The following is a 27,492-nucleotide window of genomic DNA, read 5'->3' as shown; positions in this document are numbered from 1 at the left end:
AATTATCTAGAATCTTTATTACATAAAAAGTAAGATTATAATACAAATGGTTTGAAATGGAACATTACACTATGCTAAAAGGTGACAACGTAAATACGATGCAGATTTCTTTTCTTAAGTGAATAATAAATCGTGTATCATAGAATAATTGAACAGATAAAGTGTTTAACACTGACAATGGACATTCTTCTCTTTCAACATACACACTGATGTAACACTTTCTGGTTAAAAGATTTTCAGTTCTTAAAAATGACTGCCATATAATAGTCACGCTAGTAGCACGAATCTCAAATACCGATATATACATTCTTCATACATTCTATTTCTGGACTTAATATGAGAAAAAAAAAGTTGTAAAATAAAACGCATTTCACACTTCTGTTGATCACTTTCTCACTTAGTATGGTCGTGGGGGACCTAAAAAGAAAAAAAGAAAATTATCATATACCTTTTAGATACAATATACTCATCACGTATTACATAATGGTTCTTTAGAACACAAAATGGATTAAAATAGAACATCAAACTCTCAAGCTATGAATGACTCGATATTAGAGACTAGAAGAGAATCAAAAATCAAAAGCCATACTATGCATTTATCATCAGACAGTTGGAATGTTTGGAAAACCAAACAGCTAGGTTCATAATCGAATAAATTTCAAGAGGAAAACAGAAAGACGACGACATGGTTCTCAAAAAGTAACTATAAATTTGTAGAAATGAATGCTATAAAATTAGATACAGAATAGCGAAACTTCTATTCCAAAGGAAAAATTATCTCCAAAAAATAATAGTTAGTTAAGTTATTATGTAACTAAAAAAAAAATCATGGATGAGTTTCGGAGATTTTTCGTAGTTTATAGCATGTCTACATATTTGAAGGAATTCCTTAAGCAGTATCAGTTAGGAATGAAGTTTTTAACGCTTTAAATAGTAAGATGTAATACTAATTCACAGCACATGTTAAAAATGCAAAGTAACATGTTGCATTAAGTTAGGAAGGTTCTAGGTATTAAGAGTTCCCAGTACCGTACTTGAAATACTGTACTTATTCATAGTAAAAATAACTAATTCACTCACTCTATTCATTCATCTAGAGGTTCAATGTCGCATTCACGAGTTCTCCATTGATTTCTGTCCTTAGCCAAATGGATCCAGTTTGTATTTTGTATTCCTATTTCCGCGAGATCTACCTTAATAGTGTCCTCTCATTTGTTTCTAGGTCTTCCGGCTGGTAGTTTGTTCCGATTGTTACTTCGAGTTAAAATTGTGAAAGAGTTCCTACTTTTTCTCACCCCCCCCCCCCCCCCCAAAGCTCCTACCTTGAAGGTCTAACAATGTTTGGTGAACAGTACAAATTACGCAGTTCCTCGTTATGAAGATTCCATCATCTTTATTCCCGTTCCTCTTGGGTCTGAATATCTGCCTTACTATTTTATTTACGAATACTTTCAGTCTGCGTTCTTCCCTCAGAGAAAGTGACAATGTTTCGCAACTATATAGCACAACACATAAGATTATCGCTTTATAAACTTCAAATTCCACGACAAAATTCGCAAAGACTACACTTTGAACTGAATAATACTACGAATTCCGTGCTTTCAGTCGACATTTAATTTCTTCGTGTATATGGTTTAATATTGATCCCAGATATTTGAAAGTATCCACTTTGTCGAAAGTATTACTTGATATTTTGACGTATCCATAATTTACAATATTAAGATCCCGGCGAATTTCCATGTATCGTTTCTCTGCATTTCTTTCTATTGTCCTCCTATCATCCCCTACAGATTTACATAATCAGCATACACCATAAACTGGTGAATATCATTTATCTCTACACCTTGTTTGCTATCTTTGATTTTCCTTATAGAGTACTTTTAAAAAACTTTAAAAATAATGGCAAGAACACATCTCTCTGTTTCAGGCCATTCTCTACGTGAAAGCTCCTGGACGAGTATTTTCCTACTCGGGCTTTACTTTGAGATTCACTTAAACACATCTTAATTGATCTAACTAGCTTTTTCGGTATCCCGAATTTTGTAAGAATGTTGTACAATATTTCCCTCCTAACCGAGTCGTAGGCCTTACTAAAATCAGTAAATGATGAACGAGAATATCGTATTCCGATTTCTTTTCGAGTATTTGTCGAACAGTAAATGTGTATTCTATAGTTGATCGATTTCTCCTAAATCCGCACTGATAATCTGCACTAATGTAATCTGCATATGGAGTCAGTCTTACTAACAATGATTGAAAGTATTTTATAGAACGTTGACAGAAGAGAGATGCTTCGATAATTATTACAATCAGTTTTGTCGCCTTTCTTGTGAACTGAGACAAGGATGGATTCTTTCCATTCTTGTGGCAATTCCTCTTTATTCTAGATAAGGAGAACAAGTTCCTGCATCTTGTTCGACAATTTTTCCCCTCCAGCTAAAATTAATTCAGCTGGAGTTTCGTCTACGCCCAAAAATTTTGTGTTTCTTCAATTTCTTTACAGCAATTTCTATTTCTGTTCCGTTAGGCTCTGGAATATACAGTTCTGCTGTGTGCATTTCCCTTTCTCCAAGAATTAGCAAACCATGAAATAAATCATTCCATGTACGCTATCTTTCCATTAAAAATGCTATCTGTATCAGTGAGGATTGTTCCGTTGGCTTTCCTTCATAAAAAAGCGCAAGATTGATAGCTCTTACATTCGTTGATGCCCTTATACTTAACGCTAATGTTGTTGTTTTTTACTATTATCTTCAAGTTCATTAATATTTGCTTTTAAAAAAAATAGTTGCGTTTCTTTGGTCTACAAGTCTTTGGTTTGGATGTTTCCCGCCTGATTATCATTCGGATTTTGTACCCGTTTTCTCTTTTCAGCTTGTATAGTGCATTCCTGGTTGAATCATGCTCCATGAACCACGAAAACTACCTATATTTCCGCATGCCCCAATTTTTCTTTTGCTGAAATTTTAATGCTACCCCTAATTTCAACCGAAGTATTCTCAACACTAGTGCTTTCCGAACATTATAAAACGGATAATTTAATCGAGAATTCAGTCTGGTAAATTTCCCTCTTGGTTCTACTAGTTTCTTTAAATCTCTCAGTTTTCAGATATTACCTAGTTATATCATAAATACTGACGAAAAGGTGTTCACAATTGAGCAGGCCTACAACGCCCAAAATGACCGTGTGTATGCCACGTCATCTACTGCAGCTACTGAGGCAGCTCCAAGGGTCAGAGGGCACATCATCCTGCCTCAGTGGTAGTTTGGTGGGGAGTGAACTACTCAGGTACAACCCAGCTGCACTTTGCGAACAAGGTGTTAAAACATCTGCCAAGGTGTAGCAGGACACGGTGCTAACACCTATAGTGAAAACCACTGTCTGCTACCATGTTCCCTGGAGAAAGGTGGACCTTCCAGCAGGATTCCGCTCCAGGCCACAAAGCGAAAACAACCCAGGACTGGCTGGCACGGAACGTCCCCGATTTCATTTCTACCGGTGACTGGCCTTCTAGCAGCCCGGACCTTAACCTCAAAATTTAATGTTAAAAGACCGAAAATTGCGCCCTGTAGCATAGTACATACATATAGAAAGACTAACAAATGCAGATCAAGTCGTCCGAGGAGCATCACTAACGTTCGGCAATGATGTGAGAGTAAGTATCACGCTTTAAAGAATTCGCAAGTGACTGCCATACCTTGCGCTTTCTCGCCTGGTCCCCCCCAATACAAGCTATGCCAGAGTGTCAAGTTTTTCAGAAAATTTAGAACTGAGATGGAGGAGAAGGGACAAAATAAAATTCTCATAATATAATGAGAAAAGAATTGGTGATACAAAATTAATTCTTACCTGAAGTTCCTGGTTGCACTTCAACTACATCACTGACGTTAGAATCATCGGAAGCAACTTTCGGATCAACCCTTCTACCAACTGTTTGGGTTTCCAGTGTTTTCACAGCATTCGATTTTTCATAATGATTCTTCATTCTTTGAACTAAACTAATCATTTCTTTCCTTACACGTTTTGCAATGAGCTCGTATGGTAGTTTTCTTATCTGATGGAGTTTCAGTTACTTTAATAAATTTGCTCCAAATAATGGCCTTTTTTCTTCGCGTAAAACTCATATTAAACGATTCCAAGTTGTACGGAGACTGAGAACCAACATGTACTGTATCAACGATTACCTGTGATATTTTAATTTCAGAACCGCAATTTAGAAACGAATCCTTTGTTTTTGAATACAAGACAAAAACTTGTTTCCAAGATAATTATTTTATTTATTTTTTAATATCAGTTCTACAAGTAGTCCAACCTTCGACTACATTTTTTCGCAAGTTCACTGATAAGCATTTACACAATACAATAAACGCTAAAAACAAGGGGAAAAAAGAGACTAAATGAATTATAGATCACCACATTGACCTGCTGTAGCCACGAGAAATCAAAATATTCACACAGGAAGAAAATAACCTCCTGAATGGGGAACACTTTTTGACAATTTTCTTTCTCTGGCAGATTTTTTTTTTTTTTTTTTTTTTTACAGAAATAAAATAAAAACATGTTTAAAACAAGCCTTAAAAAATACAGTTTAAAACAAGTTTTAATTATTTGTTTTAAACGAAACCACCCTGCGTCAAGTTCTCAAGCTGGAGAACCGCCCTTTTTCTGCCTGCTTATTGAATACAGTCGTAGCTAACTTCTATATCTAGCGGCCTTCTCGATCCACAACCAGAGGACGCGCCATGACGTAGTGACAGGAACCCAGTGACATGCAAAATTCATTTTAACTTGCATGTTTTTGACATAACTCAAACTCAAGGAAAGCCTCACTGAATAAGAACAATTTTTGAACTCCGATCAATAAACTAGAACCATCTTGTCAAACAAAATTATCTTTGAGCTACTCGAAATATTATATATAACAGAAAGTAGTTTCACATTTATGGGAGAAGTTTATCACTAGGTAGTAGCATATGCACACAGCGATCATTTCGAGTAGTTCGAAAGTGCTGGGTTGACTATGAATACCGCTAATGGATGACTAGGACTCCGGTTGCAGCCTTTTAGGAGAGCTATATTTGTGCCCTTGCCGACACTGGTTATAGTTATAAGCAAATCAGTAAAAAGCACATAAAAAAAAAAGCTAAACTGACGAACGATTGCAATTAACTTGGGACTTAAAAGTCTACCATGTAATAATTGGACACATGCAATTATACAATACCCCAAATTATTTGAATATATGAAAACTTTCTGTAAATCAAAGAAATCAACGTAATGTCGGATCGCAACAGAACTTGCACCTTGTTGTTGATGACACACATATTATGGCGTTGCCTAAATGTGAAATCAAGAAATACTTCACTATGCTGAAGGATTATTATTTTGACTACTTCAACAATATTACTACCAAGTAGTTTGAAGTACACACAAAATTAACGCCACAGAAATTTTATCTAGCACCTACATCAAACTTTCCAGATTCTACATTCCTTAATTTTCGTTTTCATCTTCAAGAAAGAAAAAAAGTATATGTCAAGAATGTATTTTAACTCTAATTGTGTCAATTTGGTATGATTTAACTTGAAACGTTCATGGAAGACCTGATAACGGTGATTTCTTGAATTCAATCTCTTGCACTAATTGACAATCCTAAAACTATAAAAAAACGAATTAAGGAATGAAAAATGAATCTTTCAGTTATTCTTTATTAAATATAAAAATATTGAATCTTTATTAGAAAACTAACGCTGATTCGTAACTTCTATACTTGAAAGAAAAAGAAAAAAGTTAATATACAAAGCTGCATGCAGCTATCACATGTTTTGGTTTAAATGTATCAGCTGCTACTTATTGTATTAAACCGTTCGGATTTGACAAATCTTAGTATTTTCACTGTAGGGATCTTACAGCACATTTGTTTCAATCCTCCTCCTCTTGAAGATTGAATCGAATATTGTAACGGTTAAACTGAAAGTATGAAGCAGGTACTACATATTTCCATGGCGACTATTTTCCAGTACATTAATGAATTTTCTCGAATCAAACTCTTAGTATACATAAAATTAGCTATGCCAATTTACGACTTCTAATAATATTCATCTCCCATTATTCATAATACTCGAAATTGATTAAAATTCCATTATATTAAGTTGGATATTTGCAATAATTTCAGATAATCGATTATCGGACAGAGAAAGTTTCCATTTGCAGAACAGAGTGATCCTGCGCACAAAACAGGATCTTATGAACACCATACTCTTTTCAACCTTTCAAATGCATATTAACAAACAAGGACATTTGTACTGTTTACAAAATATATGACTCCACTTCAAAGTAAAATAGGTTCATTTTTCCAATCTTACCTCCTCGTCCCATCATGCTTGGTGGGGGAGGACCTCTCATGGTTGAAGGAGGGGCCATAGGTGCAGCTCGTCCCATTCCCATCTGTGGCATGCCTGCTGTAGAATAAAACAGAACACTCATCTCAAGCATATGAATGGCAGAAAAACCACCACCAGTAATCACATATACATGGAAAACCCCACATAAAGCTTTAAATCTGGATGTCAACGTTTCAACGTTGCTTGAAATCAGTAGTTATAACGACCAGGCCACTACTGTTTTTTTCTTGATTGAACATCATTCATGATATCCATAAAAACACTTTTCTACAATATGAGGTGTCACATAATAACTGTAAACGAGGAAATCACAAAAAACATGACAACAGAAGTTGAAAGAGGGTTGATAATACTGAGTGAAGTATTTCGTTTATGAACTGAATACAATTTTTTTTTAATACTCATTTCATCATTAACTTTCTTTTCATATCAGGATCTTTTGCTGTAAAATTATTCAAGATAATGTGCATTGTACATGAATATAAATATTTGATTTTAAGTAACCTGCACTCAGTATGACAAAGATAATAGCACAATATGTAAGATATTGTAAAAACTGCTTCTTAATATTTATCATTTTCCTGTCCATTTATCATCAACTAGCTAAAATGTCCGTTCTTAGCACGCGAAGAATAGATTTATGGTAAATATTTGAATTCCCTTTCCAACCCCCCTGACAGTGGTACAATAAAACAAGATCGCACGCTTCAAAAGAATAATAAAACGTAAACACTCACCTTCAGGTTGCTATTTACTCATTTGGAATTTTTTCTAATAATGTCTACTGCTTTAAAGTTCCAGAATAGCGCAGGCTAAACAAGGATTCAATAGGAAAAGAGGACTACTGACATCAAGAATTGTGTCGTTGGATGTTCGAAAACCATTTATTAAGACACTGGTATGGAACATGGCGCTTAACGTATCAGAGACGTGGACATTGAGAAAAGCTGAAATATCTAAGCTGGAAGTATTGGAAATGTGGTGTTGGTGCAGAATGCTGCGCATATCATGGACCGAATGGAAAAGGAATGAAGACGTCCTAAAGGAAGCTAACGAAGAACGAGAGATCATGAAGATAATAGGAAAAAGAAGAAACAGCATGCTTGGCCATCTTATTCCGCACTCCGATTGGATCACTGTACTGATAGAGGGAAAGGAAAAAAGAAAATCAGGAAGAGGAAAACCAAGGACAGAATACCTCATCTAGATGCAGTTACCAAGAAGAAACGTTATCAAAGTATAAAACAGCCTTCCCATGGAAAAGAAAAGTCTTCAAATTTTCATGTTGCCCACCAACATATGGTTGAGGTGAACAAGATGATTCGGTTTGCACATTTAGGTATTTACCAAATTCTACTTCCTAGCAGCGAACAGCTTATACCCGTGAAATAAAACTGTGTCCCGGAACATTAACTACAAGGGTAAAAGAAGTCCATCACCACACACATTTATTTCTTCATAATCCCGAAAACAAATTACAGTTACTACAGATGAAAATTCGTTGCTCAATATTTATACTTCACATTAAATCATCGATTTAACGTACTACAAACGGGATAGTAATTACTGAGTCAATGATATAAGAATGAAAAATGTGAGTAGGGAAGGAAACAGGAGAACCTTAAGAAACCCCCAGTGTGTTTACGCCGGGCTATAGAAGTAAACGCTCTACCGAATGCAGCATCGAATCTGAGTTTTAGTATCAACATGTAAAATATTTCAAACCAGCAGAACTTCTGAAATATGATCGATTTCTTGGATCAGTTTCCGCTATTCAATGTAACGCATGATAATGAACCATAAGCAAGGACATATTCTGTTCCCTTAGTTCCAAAGAAAGAATGAAAGAAAGAAAAAAGTATTGAACTATTTAAACTCATGTACCATAAATATAGTCCTCTTATTGCTCCATCCTTTTTAATGTTGGAATAACTTAAAACGAGAATATATATATAAAACATATAAACTTATGTGCAACTTCATCAATTTTCATACCCATAATCTCTTCCGAAATAAAACTTTGGGAATTAACATATATTACAATAAAAAGGTAACAAAAATACGAGTAACCGTATTCAAAAATATTTTTATTTTGTGATAAGCCACCTTCACTTAATGTAGGACACGAAATTCCGATAAAATCGAAAGTAAGGGAAACGAACAAGAAAAAAATTGAAATCATGCGTGCGTCGAAAATGAATTTACTATTGGATTGTCGATCCAACTACATTTTGAGCATATTTACCAATATCATACTCCACTATACAAGCGAAAGCAGAAGATAATGAGCAGAACTACAGAACATAAGTTTGTTACACATTGTTAGTGGAAAATACATACGTTTCCCAGTTTGAGGTTGTCAATTAAAAAACAAGCACTCAACCACATCTGACATTGTCTTAAAATTTATTTTAAATGTTTTTAAAATATCAATATTAGCAAATCAAAATTCCCTCTCTCTTAGCAGAATTCCCTGTCCTCTTAAATTCCTTGACATTTTTCGGTTTTTCCAGTTTGTCTCGACCCTGGCGAAAAATAAAGGGTGGACTGACTCCTCCCTCCCCAATTAAGACACATGTTCTATAATAACTTTAACAGGGTGTCTACTAAAATTCCAAAATGAAATTTCGTGACTTGTTCTTTACCAAACCATAAAATTTTGAAGCATTTAAAAGCTAATAACAGTACCTATATTCTTTAGCATTTATCCAGGCTGTTTCCTGGAGCGAAAAATCTTTATGTCTTCTCACAGCTGAGTTGAGTTGATTTTATTTTAGCGTCCCTTTCAGTAGCGAGGTTATATGAGACGTGGACCTACTGATTAACGTGGAATCCGAACCACATGAGCTCTCGCCGGGAATCGAACCCGGGTCTCCCACGCCAAAGGCGCGTACGCTAGCCACGGATGAGCTCTTCTCACAGCTGAATAAACTGATTAGCTGCGTAGGTGATTTTGGTGATGCGATGCGATTTGCATCGCCACTGCTCAATGATGCCAGCTGAAGGACAATCTCCAGAGCGAATTTGACCGAACTTTCATGTATGCGAGATATACAAACCAAAAGCTAAATTTCGTAACTTTTTCTTGACTTTCATGGCCGCTTTCTGATTTCATGGCTTTCATGACCGATAGACATCCTGTTTAAGCAAGAGTATTTTATCCAAACACCTGAATAAAATAGTATATCTGATTAGTTGGTATCACGAATAAATGGATAACTGATATTCTAAGGAAACTATATTGCGCCCACCTCCGGTGCGTGGATTTGCTCAGAGTTCTCCAGTTTCCTCTTGCCTTCATTTCACTCAATTTCACCATCTCTCTCAGCTTTTGAACATAATCGTGAAACATTAAACTGAAAAATTGCAGACGCAATAAAATATCAAACATTATTATATCCAATCCGGTACCAGATATCGCGACGTTAAGAGTAATCAAGTATCCATTCCGCGGGGAAGGAAAATCTTACCTCTGTCTGGATACAAAATAAATCTCACCTCACGAATGCAGAACATGTTAGCACTTCCCCACCTCCTTCAATGAGCAGGTTCAGTTCACTTTATTTTATTTTATTTTATTATTATTATTATTATTATTATTATTATTATTATTATTATTATTATTATTATTATTATTATTATTTTCTTTTTGACTATTCAGCATTAAGCAATACATCTAAAAATCAGAAGTATAAAAACATTCTCTTTGCTCTTGCTTTCTTTGCCTACATAATTTACCATGCAATACTACAATTTGGTACTACAAGGTGAACAATTTCGGTCACAACTGGGAAACGTTCCTGACACTTTTCATTGTCAAGCTAAAAGTCTTCAGTCGCATATTAAAGTAACTTCGATAGGAATTAAATGTTTTTAAAAAAAAAATCAACATATAATACAATACAAAAACTAATTATGAAAACACATCCAACGGAAAGAAAACTTCTTCTAAATAGTAAATTTCTTTTCTTCGTTTTGTTTTAAGAATTCCTTTATATTTTGTATCGTGTTTAGTTGGTATGTTGTGATATTATTTCTTCAAACTTTCTTCGTGATATGCAACTGAAAGTCTGAGCTCACCAGCTGAAAATACATCTTAAGGATCACTAAATGGTTAATTATATACAACAAATCTGCTTACACGTCTGCTCTGCTTTCTAAAGTGAAGATTGTTCACTTGCGGAAATCTTATCCCATTTGCTAAAACCTGCCGAAAGTACTTAGTTATTTCATCAAAGGAGTGAAAATGGAAAGAATAGCAAATCGGTGAATTAATAATTCAGCGATTCAACAGTTTTGACCTAGGTTTATATAGGAACTTCCATATTTTCTACTAATCACTGTCCTTATTAATAACCCAAAACCGAACATAAACCTTCATTTACTCCTACCTAAATAGCTCTGAAGTAGGTGGCACTTTCGGGTCTAGGTCAAAACTCCCACAGCCAAAACCCCCACACTCAAGAAATGGACAAAACTCCCACAGAAATGGACAAAACTCCTACACCTTGAAATGATCATGGTTACAAGTCTTGTAAGTTTCACACGCTGAAAATAATAAAAGGAAGTACAAGGGGATTTGTCCACTTATCACCTTCTCCACTTTGGATCATAAGCGGTCTTTTGGACTTTTCTAAATTATTTCAGCGTGTGAAGTTTACAAGACGTGCAACCAGGATCATTTCAAAGTGTGGGGGTTGTGACCGTCGCTATGTGTGGGAATTATGACCGCTTACCTGTGTGGGAGTTTTGACCGTTCGTGCATATGGGATATTTGTCCATTTGTGTGGGAGTTATGACTGTTCGTGGATTTGGGAGATTTGTCCATTTGTGTGGAGGTTATGACCGTTTGTGTGGGCGTTTTGACATTTTTTGAGTGTGGGAGTTTTGACCTGCTCCCGCACTTTCCACCACCGGAACTTCGACATATTTGCAATCAAAAACACCATATACTTACTATTGTATAAATTCAATCGCCATACCCTGTTACGAACAATTATCTATCGCGAACAACTAGTAGTGGCCAAATCAACCGGGTCGTCATTGTTTCAAGATGAACAATTTAAACTTACTTAATGATGTGGAAAAACTCACCCATCATTCCTGGTGGTGGTCCCATCATACCGGGTGGAGGTCCACCAACTGGAGGCATTCTCTGCTGCTGCTGTGGTCGGATTTGTGGAGGTGCAGAGACTGATCCACTTCGCCCTGCAGGAGTCATCACTTGTTGAGAAGGTCCACCTACTCCACGGACTGGTCCTTGCAGCCCTACAAGCAGTAACAATGTTAAGAGTTATACACTAACAGCTTTCACTACACTACAAAAATAGAAATAGTTTAAAAAAAATTTGAATCTTGCAAACCAATTACTGAAAAACAGTAAATAAATTTGTCTTGTTGCCCACAAAACAATACATACGAAAATCTTTTTCCGAATAATTTTAGACAATACATTTTTTTTTTTTTGGTCATAAACACGTACAAAATTTCCAACAAGTGCTTAAAATTTATCTTTATTATTATTATTTTTTTTAATTTTTATTTATTTATTTTTTTTAAACTTCTACAATTGATGGCTTTCTACATAATGTATACTAATACCAGAACTGCGATATGAAATTAATTTATTTTAGTCTAACGTCCCATAGTTATGTCCTTCAGACTAAAGGAGACAGGATGATTAATGGAAGTGAATGACTGAATTTAAATTTTTGTACTCTCGAACCCGGGACCATGTGCACCAAACGCGCACGCATTAGCCATTAGACAGCTGGACGTAGGGTTGCCAGATTTTTCAGACTAAAAAACAGTTTTTGGGGGGGAAAAAACTGAAGACATTCAGAACTTACATATAACAAATATGGTTTCAAATACCATCGTACAATAATTTTAATTGGAAACTGAGGCAGTTTCATTGCAAATAAGTGCACGACACAAAACAAAAGTACACTACAATTCCCGATGAGAATTCAAGTAATTTTGCTCTCACATTAAGCTATAGGTCCTAGTCTTATATAGCCTCAGTACAAATCCAACCAACCAAGAATATTACACAAATTTTTGTTGCCTTTTAACTGCATTTTAATAAAGACTTCGCATTTCTTTAATAGTCCCACAGGGCATATCGAAATTCACAATGACTTGAATGCTATTTCTGTTTTTATTAGTACACAGTAGCTTCTGTTCCTGCCATCATTAAATGTCGATCGATCGAAAGTGTGAAATCATAAAACCTGTGTTAGCAGATAAAGTTAAGATGCTAAAACCAAATTATTCTTAAATGAAGGATAGGGTGCCGTTTAGGTAAGAGATAATGTAACTTATTGAATTTTTTTTCTCTGAATATTAAGTTACATCACCGCACACGATCGCACTAACAAAAACATATAAAAATGTTTTCAAAATGTCCAGGGTTACAATTTCAGGGTTTAATTAAAAAAAAAAAAAAATAGTTTTACAGGGAAAATAAAAACTAACGTACGAACGTGTCAAAAAAAAAAAAAAAAAAAAAAAATATGGAAAAGTGTACGATGTGGAACCACACACTATAAAAATCATTTTATAATGATAAAAGACCTCTGATTTGATTTCTTGCTATTTCAATTAGAAAACAAACTTGGTGAACAACCAATTTTTAACAATGCGTGTGAAGGAAATTTGAAGGTCGGAGCTAGCTGGTCACTTGTTTCAGACTCATGATTTAAACGGTAAACCATGATGTTCATGTTTCACTATCTGAATCTGTATCTAGGCCGTGATGAAATACGTAAATCTCTAACTTTTTCATACATATAAAAGAGAGCGACAGAGAGAAAGAAAGGAAATGACAGCCACCTCTTGTTCAGCAGGAAACCAGCTTTGGTGATTGTTCCAGGACGCCATACCAGCTTGGGGACTCCTATATTAGTTTCCCTTTCTTTTCAAATCACATGTGCGCCTCATTTGGAAGAAACAAAAAAAAACTTCAGATTTTTAGATTCCAGCTGTCAACGTTATTTGGAGGGCTCTAATTTAAAAATTTAGAAAGACACCCAATTTAAAAATTTTATTCATTATGTTTTTCGAACATAATATTTCTTGGGTGACTCTAAACTAATTCTATTGCGTCGCAAAGCTCATGCACGCGACACTGGTGTCGATTAAAACAAACTCCAAAAAATACAAGACTTGAACTTTATTCGAAGTTCGTGGGAAAAGTCTCGCTCTCAGGACTTTGCAGGGCATTTCGAGAAGAAAACCTCTGCACGTCAGCAAATTTGGAAGCCTTACTGCTAAGTTGACATTTTCAGCCAATCACGAGTGAGTGTTACGAACAGGATTATGATGGCCGAGCCGGCCAGTGGTAGTCTACGCGACTTCGATCTCGAGAAGCCCACGTAGAGCACGGTGTTCTGTGGATGTATATTTAGTTGACATTGGCCGTGTATATGACATTAGATTAACGAACAGTTGTTCCAGCCTATGCTATTTGGCTGATGCATAATAAACCTGTTTGTATATCAGTGCTAAATATTACCAAGTTAACCTTCTACGGGAATGTGTAGTTACATACTGTTTTAAGATTTTCATACGATAACTATTTTTAGATTTGTGCAAATATCAGATTCAAAGAAAAGTGGTCCAGTTAAAATTTAAACGTCTATTAAATTTTGCAAGCAGCCAGCGAAATTCCGAACGACTGTACATCTGAGAATATGAAATTTCCATCGGGGAGAAGAGAATCGAGCCATCCCTCCGACTCATTTATTAGTGTGGTACTGCGAATACACTAAAACGCGACTGTTTATTAATCAGTAAATTACCAATAATAATAATAATAATAATAATAATAATAATAATAAAGCTGCACTTGTGACGCCAACCTTACGGAATAACATACTAGTGAGACATAAGGCCACCTAACAAATCAATTATAATTCGTTAGCTCGTTAATAAAATTTATATTCGAGCTCATTGATGTACTTTAATCACATGTATGTAGTCTGAAAATTAAAAAGGTTTATGCATGTCTTGTAGATTGTCAAACTAAGCTTTAACATTCGTTGCTAATCTAAAGTTCTAATGTAGTACATGCATTATTCAACTAGTGCGTTTTACTTGATAGTAACAGTAATTTCATAGTATGTAATTTGTGTAATTCAATACATAGTAGTATCAACTATCAATGTTTTCCCACGGTGATTGCACTCCAGCCTATTTGGATTTCAGCTTCCGATGGGTGGGCGTAATCATGCTTTCGAGACCGGCTATTGTGGCTAGCTGGAATATTTTTGTTTCCTTCAGAAAAGGGGAGGGAGAGTTAAAATACCGTGTTCGATCCAGAATACACGAAGAGCCACAATAGACGATCACACCACCTCGGACAAGAGAGCCGATTTCCTGTAGGCTTTTTCACTATATAATCCATGTAATAATTTATTGATCTTTTCCATTTAGTTAACTGCTTTAATTTTACTTTTTTTTTCTTTTTTTTTTAACTTTTAATTAAACAGGAAACACCAACGCCGCATGGTGACAATAGATATATATGATGCGTCTGCTTCTGTCTATTTACCACCTTTCTTTTGAAATTATTTTTTATACAAATAAACACTGAAATGAGAATATCCCAGAATAGTACATAGTTTTGGTTATATTAAAAATATTAACTTATGAATGGCAGTACACATATTAGATACAAAAATCTGTATTTCCAGAATCCGTGGTGGTTGTCTACTCATCATGAGAAACAGCAACTAACCTTCTATCCAAATATAGTTCAGCAGAAAACATCTATGAAATTCAATTTTGGGATAGGATTCACGTTATAATTATCTAAAGTTAACGGTACTTCCAAGAGTAACTGTTACATTTGTATTTCATTACTGTATATTTGGCACAGCCAGAAAGCCTCAGCAGCTCTAACCGACGTTACCTTAACGGCAGTTGAGTTTTCTTCCTTTTTTTACCATTTTGACATTGGGTTCACACAACAGAATGGACACAGAAACCTGTCACCTCGCTGAGACTATGACCAACTATTAAAACACACAGTTATTTAGAAATTTTGCCACGTAACTTTGTGTTCTGCTTCCACACTACAGGAGATGGGTTCCTTTTAATTTCTTGACCCAATGAATTATTGGTGGTTCTTCAACAAACTAAGCTAAGCGCCTTTCCCTGTTTGAAGATTTTCTGCAATTCTGTATCTATATTCACCCATAACCAAAAAAGCAATACTTTACTTTTCCTTTAAACAGAAGTTTGTATGTATAAACTTGGTACCTGTGATACTAAAATCAAAGCACGATGGGTGACCTGCCTAGACTATAAAAATATTACTAGTAAATGAAAATACTACGATTAAATTAATGCTAATAGTATGCAATTGGAATCTAGTATCCGCATTAATTTTATTAAAAATCTGATTATAAAACTGCAAATGGTTGGAAATAATCTCATTACACAGGACACCATTTCAGCAAGTAGGTTATGAACAGTTTAATCCATATACAACAGTAGTTTAAAAACGATGTACAGTGGACTCTTTTTAATTCGAAGTCCAAGGGGACACGAAAAAACTTCGAATTATCCAACAACATTCATTTTCACATATATAACAACAAACAAAGCAAAGTACTGTACATCAAAAACATATTAATATGGTGTAGACTTTACCTTTAAAGCAGCTTATTATTTGCGTGATCGAATACCGCAAACTAACAAACGACACTGACTCCACATAATTCAAACTATGTTTACAATGGAAAATAAATTTACGTACAACACTACAACATACATTGAATAGTCTAAACAATTAAACACCAGTAACAATTTGAATATTCTGTTCCCACTTTTAAGAAGTCGTAAACCTCATTTGCTTAAATTTGATTGTTTTAGCACGTTCAATAAATCTTGAATTTCATGTATTGCGTGGAATATGATATTAATAACATTTGGTTGACTTTATCAATAATTCATCTTAAATTTTCAACCAATTCTGAAAACAGATGAGATTGGCACACATAATCTATCTTTACTTCTTCCCCAACTCACCTTCATCTTTATCATTACATAGATTTTTTATTTATCTTTTGTATTACTCTTCCCAATGGCTGCATCTGGATAACTGAAGACACATTAAAACTATTTCCCTGTTTACATCTGTCCAACATTAAAAATTTTCAACTGTATTTACTTCGAATTATCCAAAACATAGGTTCAAAAGTTCGATTTATCCACGATTTTTTACTATTGTTTTCAGTACAGTTTTCGTGGGGAATGGACCTCTGTTCGAATTATCCAATATTTCGAATTATCCAAGTTCGAATTAACGGGACTCCACTGTATTGCACACAGTTCGATTGTGATTAGCTGTGTGACTGGATTAACGGTGATTCTTAGTGTTTATTGATCTGTCATCGTTCATAGTATCTACTCATTTTAATATATAATAGAAGAAAAAGGCAAGTGCTTCAGAAATATCTTTCTATTTCGTACGCTTTCTTTCCAAGTCATGAAAGAGTCGCTTTCTATCCTATTCTGGTATAGTTCTAAGATTAGAGTTCATAATTGTTCTCGTAGCAGTTCAAGAAGTTACTGTAGAAAGTAGCACAGACTACTGAAATAATTTAATTACTTTTGGTTTTGTAGATAAAATGTTTGTAGTATTAAGTTATTCCACAACTTTCGTTACGTCCTTCTTTCAAAAATCTTTTAGGTTCATGTGATTCTATCATGCCCTCACATGTGAATATTGAGCATTCCAAACCCAAGACGTTATAAGAATACTTACCTGCGGGAGCACCAGTAGAACTTGCAGGTACACCTCTTCCAGCTGCGCGTCCCACACCAGGTCCTGGAGCAGCACCAGGAATAGGAACACGGGGAAGTCCTTCCTCTGGAGGTGGTGGGCCTTCAACTGTTAAAGACACAATATTCTCACCTCTTAGAAGTACAAACCCGAGAGCTCTCTTCTCTTCTCTTTCTGGTTGTTTCGTGTTTTTAGGTTTTATCTTCCGAAATTCTTCACAGTCCCCAAGAATCAAATTCATGTGTTTGTCAAAAGCTGAAATAAAACAAATTCACCCATAGAAATATGAATCGCATCCACTAAGAGAGTACAAGAATTTGTTCCGAAACTTACATTAAAATATTACATATCCACCCTCATTTGTAAGATGAGAAAAACTAGGAGCTAAAGTCTAGTCAACGTACTTCGAACTGAGATTTTATAACCAACAAGTACCAGATACAAATACCAATCTTTGACTAACTTGTTTGTGTCCCACACACGCAGCATTTTCTATATAGTTTGCTTCATATATAGAAATGACAAATTTATCTTTCTTACTCCCTCCCCAACATTTAAGTTTCTCTGCAATCCGCGAAAGTAAAAGTTTAAAGGAAATTTCCGACAAGGCAAGTTTAATAGTAGCATAAGAGAATATCACAAATGTATATCATGTTAAGATTGCTAATTTTGCACGGAAGCACTAGTTCTTTTCCAGTTGTGTATACTTTTTCGTAATCTATTTCTTCTTTAGCCAAAATATCCTACAGCGAAGACAGTGAAATTGAGTTATGAAAAATTACGCCACCCATCATATTCATCAGACCTAGCATTAAGTAATTTCTTTATTTTTCTAGAAATGAAGCGACCACTGAAAGAACGAAATTTCGACAGCATATATGATGTCATTCCTAAAGCAGGAATGCGGTTTCAACCCCTAAGTGCATACTTCTACAAAAACTGCTTATGCAAGATGAAGGCTCGCTGGCAACAAACGAAGCACAGCGACTACATAGAAAACTAATCTCATCATGGTATCAAAAGGTATGCACGAACTTCTTCCAGGGGGCCGCGGTGGCAGAAAGTTCATCTCCGGAATGTGGGATTCCTGGTTCGATCCCAGCTCTCGCCAAGTAAACTTCGCGATGGATAAACACAGTGTACCTCGGTTCTCCCGCTTCCTTCCACTTCCTTTATTCCATCATTATAATCGATCTCATCAATCTCTCCGAGCCTCGATGCAGAATCATGGGACGTTAACCTATACATATATATATAACACCTTTCAAGTGATTGCATGAATTCTTTTGGTACTACCTCGTATATATTACAGATCTAAAGTACTCTGAAGAAAACACAGCTTGTAGAAATCCATGTGATAAGACACTGTTCATTACAACAGTACAAATAAATAAATAAATGTGCAACGAAGAAAAGTTATCAAGCTGAAATGAAGTAGCATTTTAGTTTCCAACACTCACTTCATAAGTTACTTTCCTGCCATATCATGCGTCATGATTGGCCAACTTGACAGAAAACAATGTGTATTTTACGCAAAAAGGCGATCAAGACTGTCTCATCATACCCTTCATGCAGATAGAATTACAAGTAACTATTATGGTGACATCAGTTTAAGCATTTTCAGCAATTCAATATTCTGCTGACACGCAGTATCATCATTTTTCACCAATGAACTGCTTCTTACCATTTTACCTAACAGTTCTTAATGATTATGCATACAACTACAAAATACTTAATTGTAATATTAGTTTACATAAAGCAATATATTGAGTGTCACTGCGAACGGAAGTATATCAACTCGTAATTTCCTTTTCTAAGATAGACACACGAAAAAACAGAACATATGAACACTAAAATGGCATGTAAATGTTAGGTTACTATGATACAACTAAAATTAGTGGTACGTCCTTCAACATACTACCTAGAATTTTTTCAAAGGCTTCAGTTAATAAATAGAATAAATTCTGCAAAACTGAAAATGACACAGCACATTATTAATAATTAAACTATATTTCTACCGCCGTTACTCCCAGTCTAGCCCACTTGTTTACTCTCGCTGACCTCGAAGCACATTGAATTAATGCTGTGTTGCAATTTAGCATTTTCCTAATCAGTTATGCCTGTACGGCTTTTGTTAATTGGCGTGACGTGATAATAATCGAGTACTTTTAAAAACATGAGTTCATCAGCTGCCAAGACAAGGAGGCTGTCTTCTGTTTCAGACGATAGTGGTACGTGACTAGAGTAAGTTCATACAGCGATACGATTATAACTATTGTGTCTGTTTCTTTATTTTCTTCAGTACTAATGTATGCTAATAAAATAAGTGTTAAAAAATTCATACCTATCTGTCCATATTACATACATAATTACACCACAAAAAATTGTAAATAATCACTTCTTCAGTCTAAGAAAATCCCTCATATAACTGATCTGTTCAAATATCGTAGTATACAAAGTTGAAAGTGTATTTAAAAAAATTCTTGAAAGTGATAATTTACTGTTTTCTTGTGGTATAATTATAGTCGTCAATAAAATGGACAAGCGGGGAGTATTTGAAAATGTAAAAACAGGCATAATACACAACGTTAATGATTTCATTTTACGCAACATGTACTGCATAAAATGAATATTTGAAAGTTGCATGTTAAAGTCTTCTTTGGAAATCAGTTTATATTTCACTCGCTGAAACTTCTGCGAACTACTACTGGAAAAATGCAAGCTTCAAATAACAAGCGAGTGCAAAACAACTTTTTCTTAGTTATTAGTCAAAATTTTTCCTTCTCAGTTATTAATCCACCCATCCACGCCAAAACTGAATATATATATATATATATATATATATATATATATATATATAAAACAAACCTCGCATTTTACGATTACAGTTTGAACAAATGACCTTAATGTTCCACAGTTTTGGTACGGAGTTAAAGTACTTGAAATAAGATCTATGATAATAATAATAATAATATATATAAAAAAAAGGAAGTTCACCTACCAGCTGCTTGAAGTTGCATTTGCCCAAAAGTATTTCGCAGTAGTTTCAGTGAACGAAATACATGAAGTATAAACTGATTCCGAAGAGGAGTACACACGGAAGATAAAATAGTTTCATTTTATGTGGAGAATACAGTTTTCTTATACGACTAAGTTTTATTTTACTCACACGCAAACATTAACTTAGACAGCCGGATGTTAAGCAATATTCCCGTAACGGTAAAGATAATGTATATTACAATTCTTTAATCCACGCACATTTTCATCTACTTCGACATAAAACTATCTAATGCGAAATCTGTAACTTATTCATTATTAAAGAACTTTCAAATACAGCTGGACACTACAATAGCTTTCGTCCGCAGTCACCCGTATTGAACGTCCATGCGGAACATACCCAAAGTTGTGTCAATAAAGATAAACCAAACAAGCCAAAGAAAACAAAAAGGGACGAAAAAATAGTCCACATTCGAGGCCCTAATATTTTATAGGTTCAATCCGATGCTGCAGGATGCAGCTTTACCGTAATGGGGGATAAGCGCAACAACCCCTGGAGGACCAGAGGCTATTCCAGCATAATGCTGGGTATGCGGGCAACACTTTATCGACGCCGGAGTGACAGATACAAGTCCGATAGCTACAAGTATCCGGAAATAACTAAATTTAGACAAGCAACTGGTTAATAGAAACATCTGTCCTATTCGCAAAGCTGTGATTTGAAGCACCCTGACGAAATGTTCACGAAAGTGGAACAACGTCTGTGGATCAAAAGTTAAAGCGGTATGTAATCGGAGCATAAAGGTCTGTTTAGAATGTCATGAAGTGTTGTATGGGATAGTGGTGCAATCAGCGAAAAATCCTTTGTTACGGCAGAAGTCACAATTCATGACGACCTCAAACTGCTAACCATGCAATTCAACTATTTTCTTCTCTACTGTACGTATCCCGTCGATTGGTACAGATGGCCATGTTCCACAAAACTGCAGCACAATGGATATTCCATCTAATCCTTGAGGTATAAAAAATGGCAATGCCTCGCAATTGCGCTGGGTTTACTGCACCGTCACAAGAGAGCGAAAGAGAACATTCTTGATGTCTAGCTACTATGGACAAACATGAGCTGAACCACGCTTGAAAGGGCAATCCAATGAGAAAGCAATTGTCATCTTCATAGATTTCCTTCCTCAAAGAGGCTTCTTACTGCGCAAGTAAGAGGAGGAGTCATTATGATATATCGATACTACAAGCAACCATCGTAATTTATTCAAATTGAAAGGCTCTCCCACCAGAACCGAGTGTACCAGAGGCGTATGTTAGCCACTAAACACCGAAGACGGATCAACTCATTTATGTTTAAACAATCCTCCACTTCGGTTTCGGGCTTGTGACCAACTGCTCAAGTGAAACAAGATCCTGAATTTAAAGTATGTTTTGACTATCCATATTGTGACACTAAGAAAGAGCAAGAGCAATCTAGAACTACTAAAAAAATAACCATTTCCAAACTAGTTTCCAAACTACAAGAAAGAATAACTGAGAATTTAATTTATAGCCACTTATATTATACTACGTTAACAACTTTTGAACTTACCCTTAAATGTTCCTATGAAGGTTCTGGAGTCCTGCAGGATGACTCTCACCCTGTAGTTAATATGCTGCAGCATCTTATTGTTCTTGCTGATAGTCTGCGAACAATTTAAAATGAAAATATCAGACACGGAAACTACAAAAAATGTGACAAATCTAACTTTTGAACTTCATGGCAACCTTAACCTACCTATATGTATAATTAGCATTAAAAACGAACATATTACACTCTACAACAGCAATATCTACAACGGAATTACATAGTAGTATGTAATTCGCTGTCGACTGTTTCAGCATTCTGATTTGGGAACCTGTCTCGTCAATATTTTCCTCTGCCACATATTTGTATCTCCAAGACTTTATCAGAAAATGTAACTTCTAATACAAAATGCCTACAATTTCTATTGCACATCAAAGGTTTAGATTCTGCAACACTATGTCATGGATAACATAGAGGTACCTAAAAACACCTCTGTTTTCTCCTCCTATTCCTTGGTCATGCCTATTCACAAGTCCATTCTGTCTGCGGGGTTTGGAGCAACATGAAATTGTTGGGTCAAATTGATTTCTCTTTTCAATAGTAGAACTCCTCTTATGGTTGATTGCCACCATTCCCAAGTCGTTCATTCTCTTCTGTGTCATATTAAACACCTTGAATAGGTCTCGATCCTTTTTAAGACAGAACGACCTTTCAGCGAAAGCCACAGTCACGGGTAAAGTCAGGAATAAAGAAAAAAATAGTCAAAACTTCCGGATAACTTGGCAATAGCATTAAACTCGACGTATAGTAATATCGCCAATTCTAGAACAGTGTTGATCTTTAAAAGGTGCTTATTAAGTCCAGTGCAAAGGGAAATTAATTCCAATGGTAGCGACGGGCCAATGTTTTGCTGGTATTTCTTTTGCAGTTTTTCTGCCGCAACTGTCTTCGTCTGAATGTTCACAAGTATTTTCGGGAATATTATTGAAAATTCATCAACAATTGTCTGTAACGATGTAAAATGGTTCTCTATTTCATTGTATGCAATATCTAGAAGTCAAGTAGAAACATTAACCTGGAACATGCCCCCCTACTTTGGGTTGTCTTTTTCCTACGAACACAGTGTTGACTTTTCACTTCGCAGCAACAGTAGTGGCCTCTTATTTTATTTTATGGTATTCTCTCCTTTTCTTCAGTTCCTCTTGGCTCTCTTCAAGCTTTCTCAAGGTCAATTTGTTTAGTTTGTGAATATCATTCTTTTTCAAGTGTTTTAAAAATTATTGTTTACAGGCAAGATGAAAGAAGAACTGCAAAAACCCTTAAGCCGCTTTGGGTATTTCCCCCCCCCCCCCCCGCACCGCGAGATGTTGCGGTTTATATATCCGGCACTGCTTAACACGCATGGCTAACGCAACAACTAAAGAACGCTCCATCAGTTGTACTGATAGAGAACGAACTCCTTAACAAACCTTCTTTCTACCACGATCTTGTTTCTTTTTTTCATTCCTTCTCCTCCTATCACTCAATGCGTTGTTGCCATAGTTACAATTTTAAGGGACTTAGGAAATTTTACTCGCGCATTTATAAATTGGGGAAGTTTACAAGGATGTAAATGGAGCCTTGGTAAGGTAAGATGATTTTATATTTTCAGACAGTACTAGAAATACTTTTAAAGCAATATTAATTCTTCCATTATTTTCCCAAATATTCCCATACAATAATAAGTAGTTGTTTAAGTCATATAAGGCTTCGTACTAACAGAACAAATTTAGGTAATGTATAGAACAAAGTAAACAAGAAATCTTCGGATTAGTACAATTCCAGAACACTTACAGCTAACTGTTAGGCATACCCCAAGCAATTACATTTCTCTTCCATGCAACCAACCCCGGGCAGCCTGGTATAATATATGCTCCGCGCAGACCCTAGATCGATGTCTTCCGAACTACGGGGCGATTGGAGCATTTAATAAAACCACACGATAAAACGAAGACTACATGAGGCATATCATTTCAAATTGGTTAATTTACATTTTTCCTATTTAAAACCTATTTAAATATTTATCCTATTTAATAACAAAATCCTATCTTCTTTTTTTTTAAAAAAAGCGCTGTATTTATAGCCAGTATAATTTATCGTTCTAAAATAAATCTTACAATAAATGCTTCAGCTGCGCATCGAACTGTAAGATAGCTTTTTTAAAAAAAAAAAAGTATAATAGTGTGCTGTTTTACCGCTGATGGACACGGAAATTAAAGGTAATATACAAGTACCTGAGCACAGTTTGACGTATTGATTACATTTTGCAACGTAACATGCTGTTTATTCGAACGAGTTACATTCCTGGCTGCAGATTTACTTAAAGAGCGTTTAATCCTTATAGATATAAATACAGCAGGCGGAAAATTTTGCACAAAAAACAGCAAACATGTGTTACGTCGCCACTAAAAAGCACGAATTTTATGTGTTCGGCGTAAGAGTAGGGTGAAGCCGGTGTGCCCGCGCCACAGTGTGAGAATTTTTCCTTAGGGAGCAGGCGCGTAAGTGACAATTGGAGTGCGTAAAAGCAAGGATAAAGGGAACACTGTGCTCCTCATGTTTCTAGATATATTACTTATCAGACAGCGTTATCAATACGGATCGTAACACAGTAAAAATTCAGATCATCATGACTTACTTTTTGGTAAGATTAGGTTAGAATAGGTTAACTACTTGGCATTACTCGCGCAGACTTTCTACCAAATTTTGACACATTTCTTTAGCAGAGCATACATTAATTGAGGAGTTCCATTACTACCTGAAGATTGGGTATAAATAGCGTGTGTAAATATAATAAACTCTTCAGTCCATAAAACACGAACCATCTTGTGCTAGGTGGCCATTAAAAAGCACGAATGCTATCTAACCGATTGATTGATTGATTGAAAGGGGTTTATATGGGCGCGTCGACAGCGAGGTCTTTTGCACCCTTCTCTGACTAGAAAAATGAAGTACCCAAGAACATAAAAGCATAGTATCACAGATATAATAAAGTAAAAGCAAAGTCTGGAGTACGTAAAAGGTGTTCGGTCATTTATGAATTAAAATGTCATAGCACGAATGCTATCTAACCGAGTCAGAGCAGGAGTGCAGCAGGGAAGCCCGAACTGTAGGAAGGGGGTGCGTCCGTAGGAAGCAGGTGCGTCAGCGACGGTGGATATACGCATAAGTGAGGATAGTGTAAGAGCACACTCATACAATATTTTCACTATCACTCAAAATTCATTTCAATATGCTGTGCACTGACAGCAATTGCTTATATTGATACTCTCATTCCTTCACGAAAAATGTTTTACATTGTATTTTACCTATAAATTTCCTATTTGGAAGAACCATCTGCTCGAGTGAACCCGACTACTTCCTCACCTAAATGTCAAGTAGGCTTATAATGCCTTGTCTTTTGATTTTTCTCTTAAATTTTAACATTGATTTTACACGTATTTGTATGGAGGAGTCTTTTAGATTTAACTCTTGAACCGGAATGGGAACAAGCTGATACTTGATTCAGGAATACTCTGCTTCTCGACCTGGAAACCCACTACATTGAATTCAAATTGACGGCGAAACGTCCACTTCCGGTACCAACCCCTAATAGAGGACGGATGAGTAGCTTCTAAATTTGGACTCGCGTCTACTTAAGGATACCAACTGGGGCTGGCATTGTGAAGTTCACTCTAAACCTGCAACATGGATTGGAATAATGGCGAACGTCAAGTGCACGTAATACTGAACTGACGGCTGAATTCAACCTTAGCAATTTATATTTATGCCTGAACCTTGTGCAGCTCGTTCTCTTAACATTACGCATTCTTAAATACACCCGCAAAGTGGCACTCGCAGTCTTTTGCCATCATTTAGCGAAATACAACCTATCTTAGTCACATATCCGTAGAAACAGGGATGCAGTTTTACTATACGGATCAATAGATTTATAAAATTTACAGAAGAAATTTCTAATATTTTAATAGAATTGTGTATAAGTAATGAAAATATGGTGTGCATATTTTGCTTGAGATGCGTATTTACGTTGAAATATAGAAATTAAAGTCGAAAATGAAATGCAGGTAATCTTCCATACGCTACCATAATATTTTGGCAAGTCCGTAATTTCACCATTTTATATCGAGAACAGATCTCAAACAACCCCTGCGGGGCTTTTAATCAGTTTCTACTATTGCTACTACTACCCGTTCCTACTTCTACACCTTCTACTCTTACTACTACCGTACTACTTATAATATGGATCCGTATAGTAAAATTACACGTTGCTTGGTGTTTTTGCAGAAGACCTGTTAAAGTGAACCTGCACCGGAAAATGCAAGAGCACACCTCGAAAATGATTGCAGAAGGTACAATAAATGAAAACAGAGAGAAAGAAGTGTTTTTTATAAATTCCTGTGTGGATCCGTGTAGTAAAACTGCAGGGAAATAGGTTTGTAAACCACAGTAGTATGGAGTATGAGTTAGTAGTAGAAAATAAATTTAGTAGTAGGAGGAGAGAGTAAGTAATAGTAGTAGGTGTAGTAGTAAGCGTAGTAGTACCGGTAGTAGTAGTAGTACGGTCAATGTTCCGTTAAGGGGGTCCAGTGTCTTTGACACCACTTCTCTCTGTTGATTTTCGTTTGATTACATAATATAACGTTATATTAGTTTCTATTAAGTTAGGTTAGGTCAGGTTAGGTTAGGTTAGTTTAGGTCGGGTTAGGTTAGGTTAAGTGGGTCCAGTGTAGTTTTGGACCCCCTTAACGGAACATGGACCGAAAATAAATTTAGTAGTAGGAGGAGAGAGTAAGTAATAGTAGTAGGTGTAGTAGTAAGCGTAGTAGTATCGGTAGTAGTAGTAGTAGGAACGGGTTAATGTCCCCCAGGGGTTGGTTGGGTTCTGTTCTCGACATAAAATGGTGAAATTACACTTGCCGGTAATAGTATACATGAGAACCTCCTGATCTGCGTTTCTTCTGTGTTCTATTACCAATTCTACATGAAACACCATAAATTTTCTATGTAGTGCAATAGTAAAAAGTACCGATGTGCACAAGACATGCTATATGTGTTAGATTCCCCCCCACACACACATAAAGTACAAGGGCACTACACATGAAGATATAAAGTACAAGTACTTTCTTTTTTATTTTCGTATCAGTCGATAAGTAAATAAAAGTCGCTTTGTTACCCCCTTTGCAAGTTCGTACATACTCAATGAATAATCCCTAAAAGTATGAGCGTCCTGCTCCTTCGGGAACTTATGCAGCTTCATGTATACTATATCCGAAATTTCTCCTGTAAATTTTATAAATCTATGGATACGTATAGTAAAGCTGCACCCTACATTTTACATACGTATTACTGCGTCCAATTGGAACTTATTTTTATACTAACACAGCTATTATTATATACAAATAAATATGCAGTATGTTGTCGGCGCCATAGTTGACGTAGTCACAGTGTAAAAGAAAAATAGAAATAAATCAATTAGAACACTGTTGTTAATTGTACCTACGCTAAAAATATTATGTATTATCTATACAAACCATTTTGTAGTCCTATAATCAGCTCTCTCTTCCAGTAGAAAATAGATTAATAATCCCTCGCCCACACAAAAGGTTCCCGGCTTTCTGCTTTACACATGAAGCTAGTATCCACTGTTACCAGATACCTATACTGCACCCAAAATCATAGCTATATAAAC

The 27,492-nt window shown here is 35.7% G+C and overlaps 1 protein-coding gene across 2 annotated transcripts; it reads right to left on the bottom strand.

Moving 5' to 3' along the window:
• Positions 1-27,492, bottom strand: LOC145686509 (small nuclear ribonucleoprotein-associated protein B-like). Of its 2 annotated transcripts, none has more exons than XM_081759895.1 (6): positions 27,335-27,492; positions 21,789-21,882; positions 17,180-17,452; positions 11,500-11,673; positions 6,367-6,462; positions 1-417 (listed from the first exon to the last, which is right to left on the bottom strand). In XM_081759895.1, exons 1-6 carry the CDS (start codon positions 27,335-27,337, stop codon positions 398-400), a joined length of 660 nt encoding a protein of 219 aa, XP_081616021.1. In that variant the 5' UTR covers positions 27,338-27,492; the 3' UTR covers positions 1-397. The 2 variants fall into 2 exon arrangements, with proteins under 2 accessions (XP_081616021.1, XP_081616030.1); XM_081759904.1 differs by having other exon boundaries at positions 6,367-6,459.

The sequence above is a fragment of the Thermobia domestica genome, chromosome 1 (genome assembly GCF_964235325.1).
Source record: "Thermobia domestica chromosome 1, izTheDome1.hap1.1, whole genome shotgun sequence".
Lineage (NCBI taxonomy): Eukaryota > Metazoa > Arthropoda > Insecta > Zygentoma > Lepismatidae > Thermobia > Thermobia domestica.
Note: the sequence above shows the minus strand (reverse complement) of the source record. Positions and strands in the feature narration are given on the sequence as shown.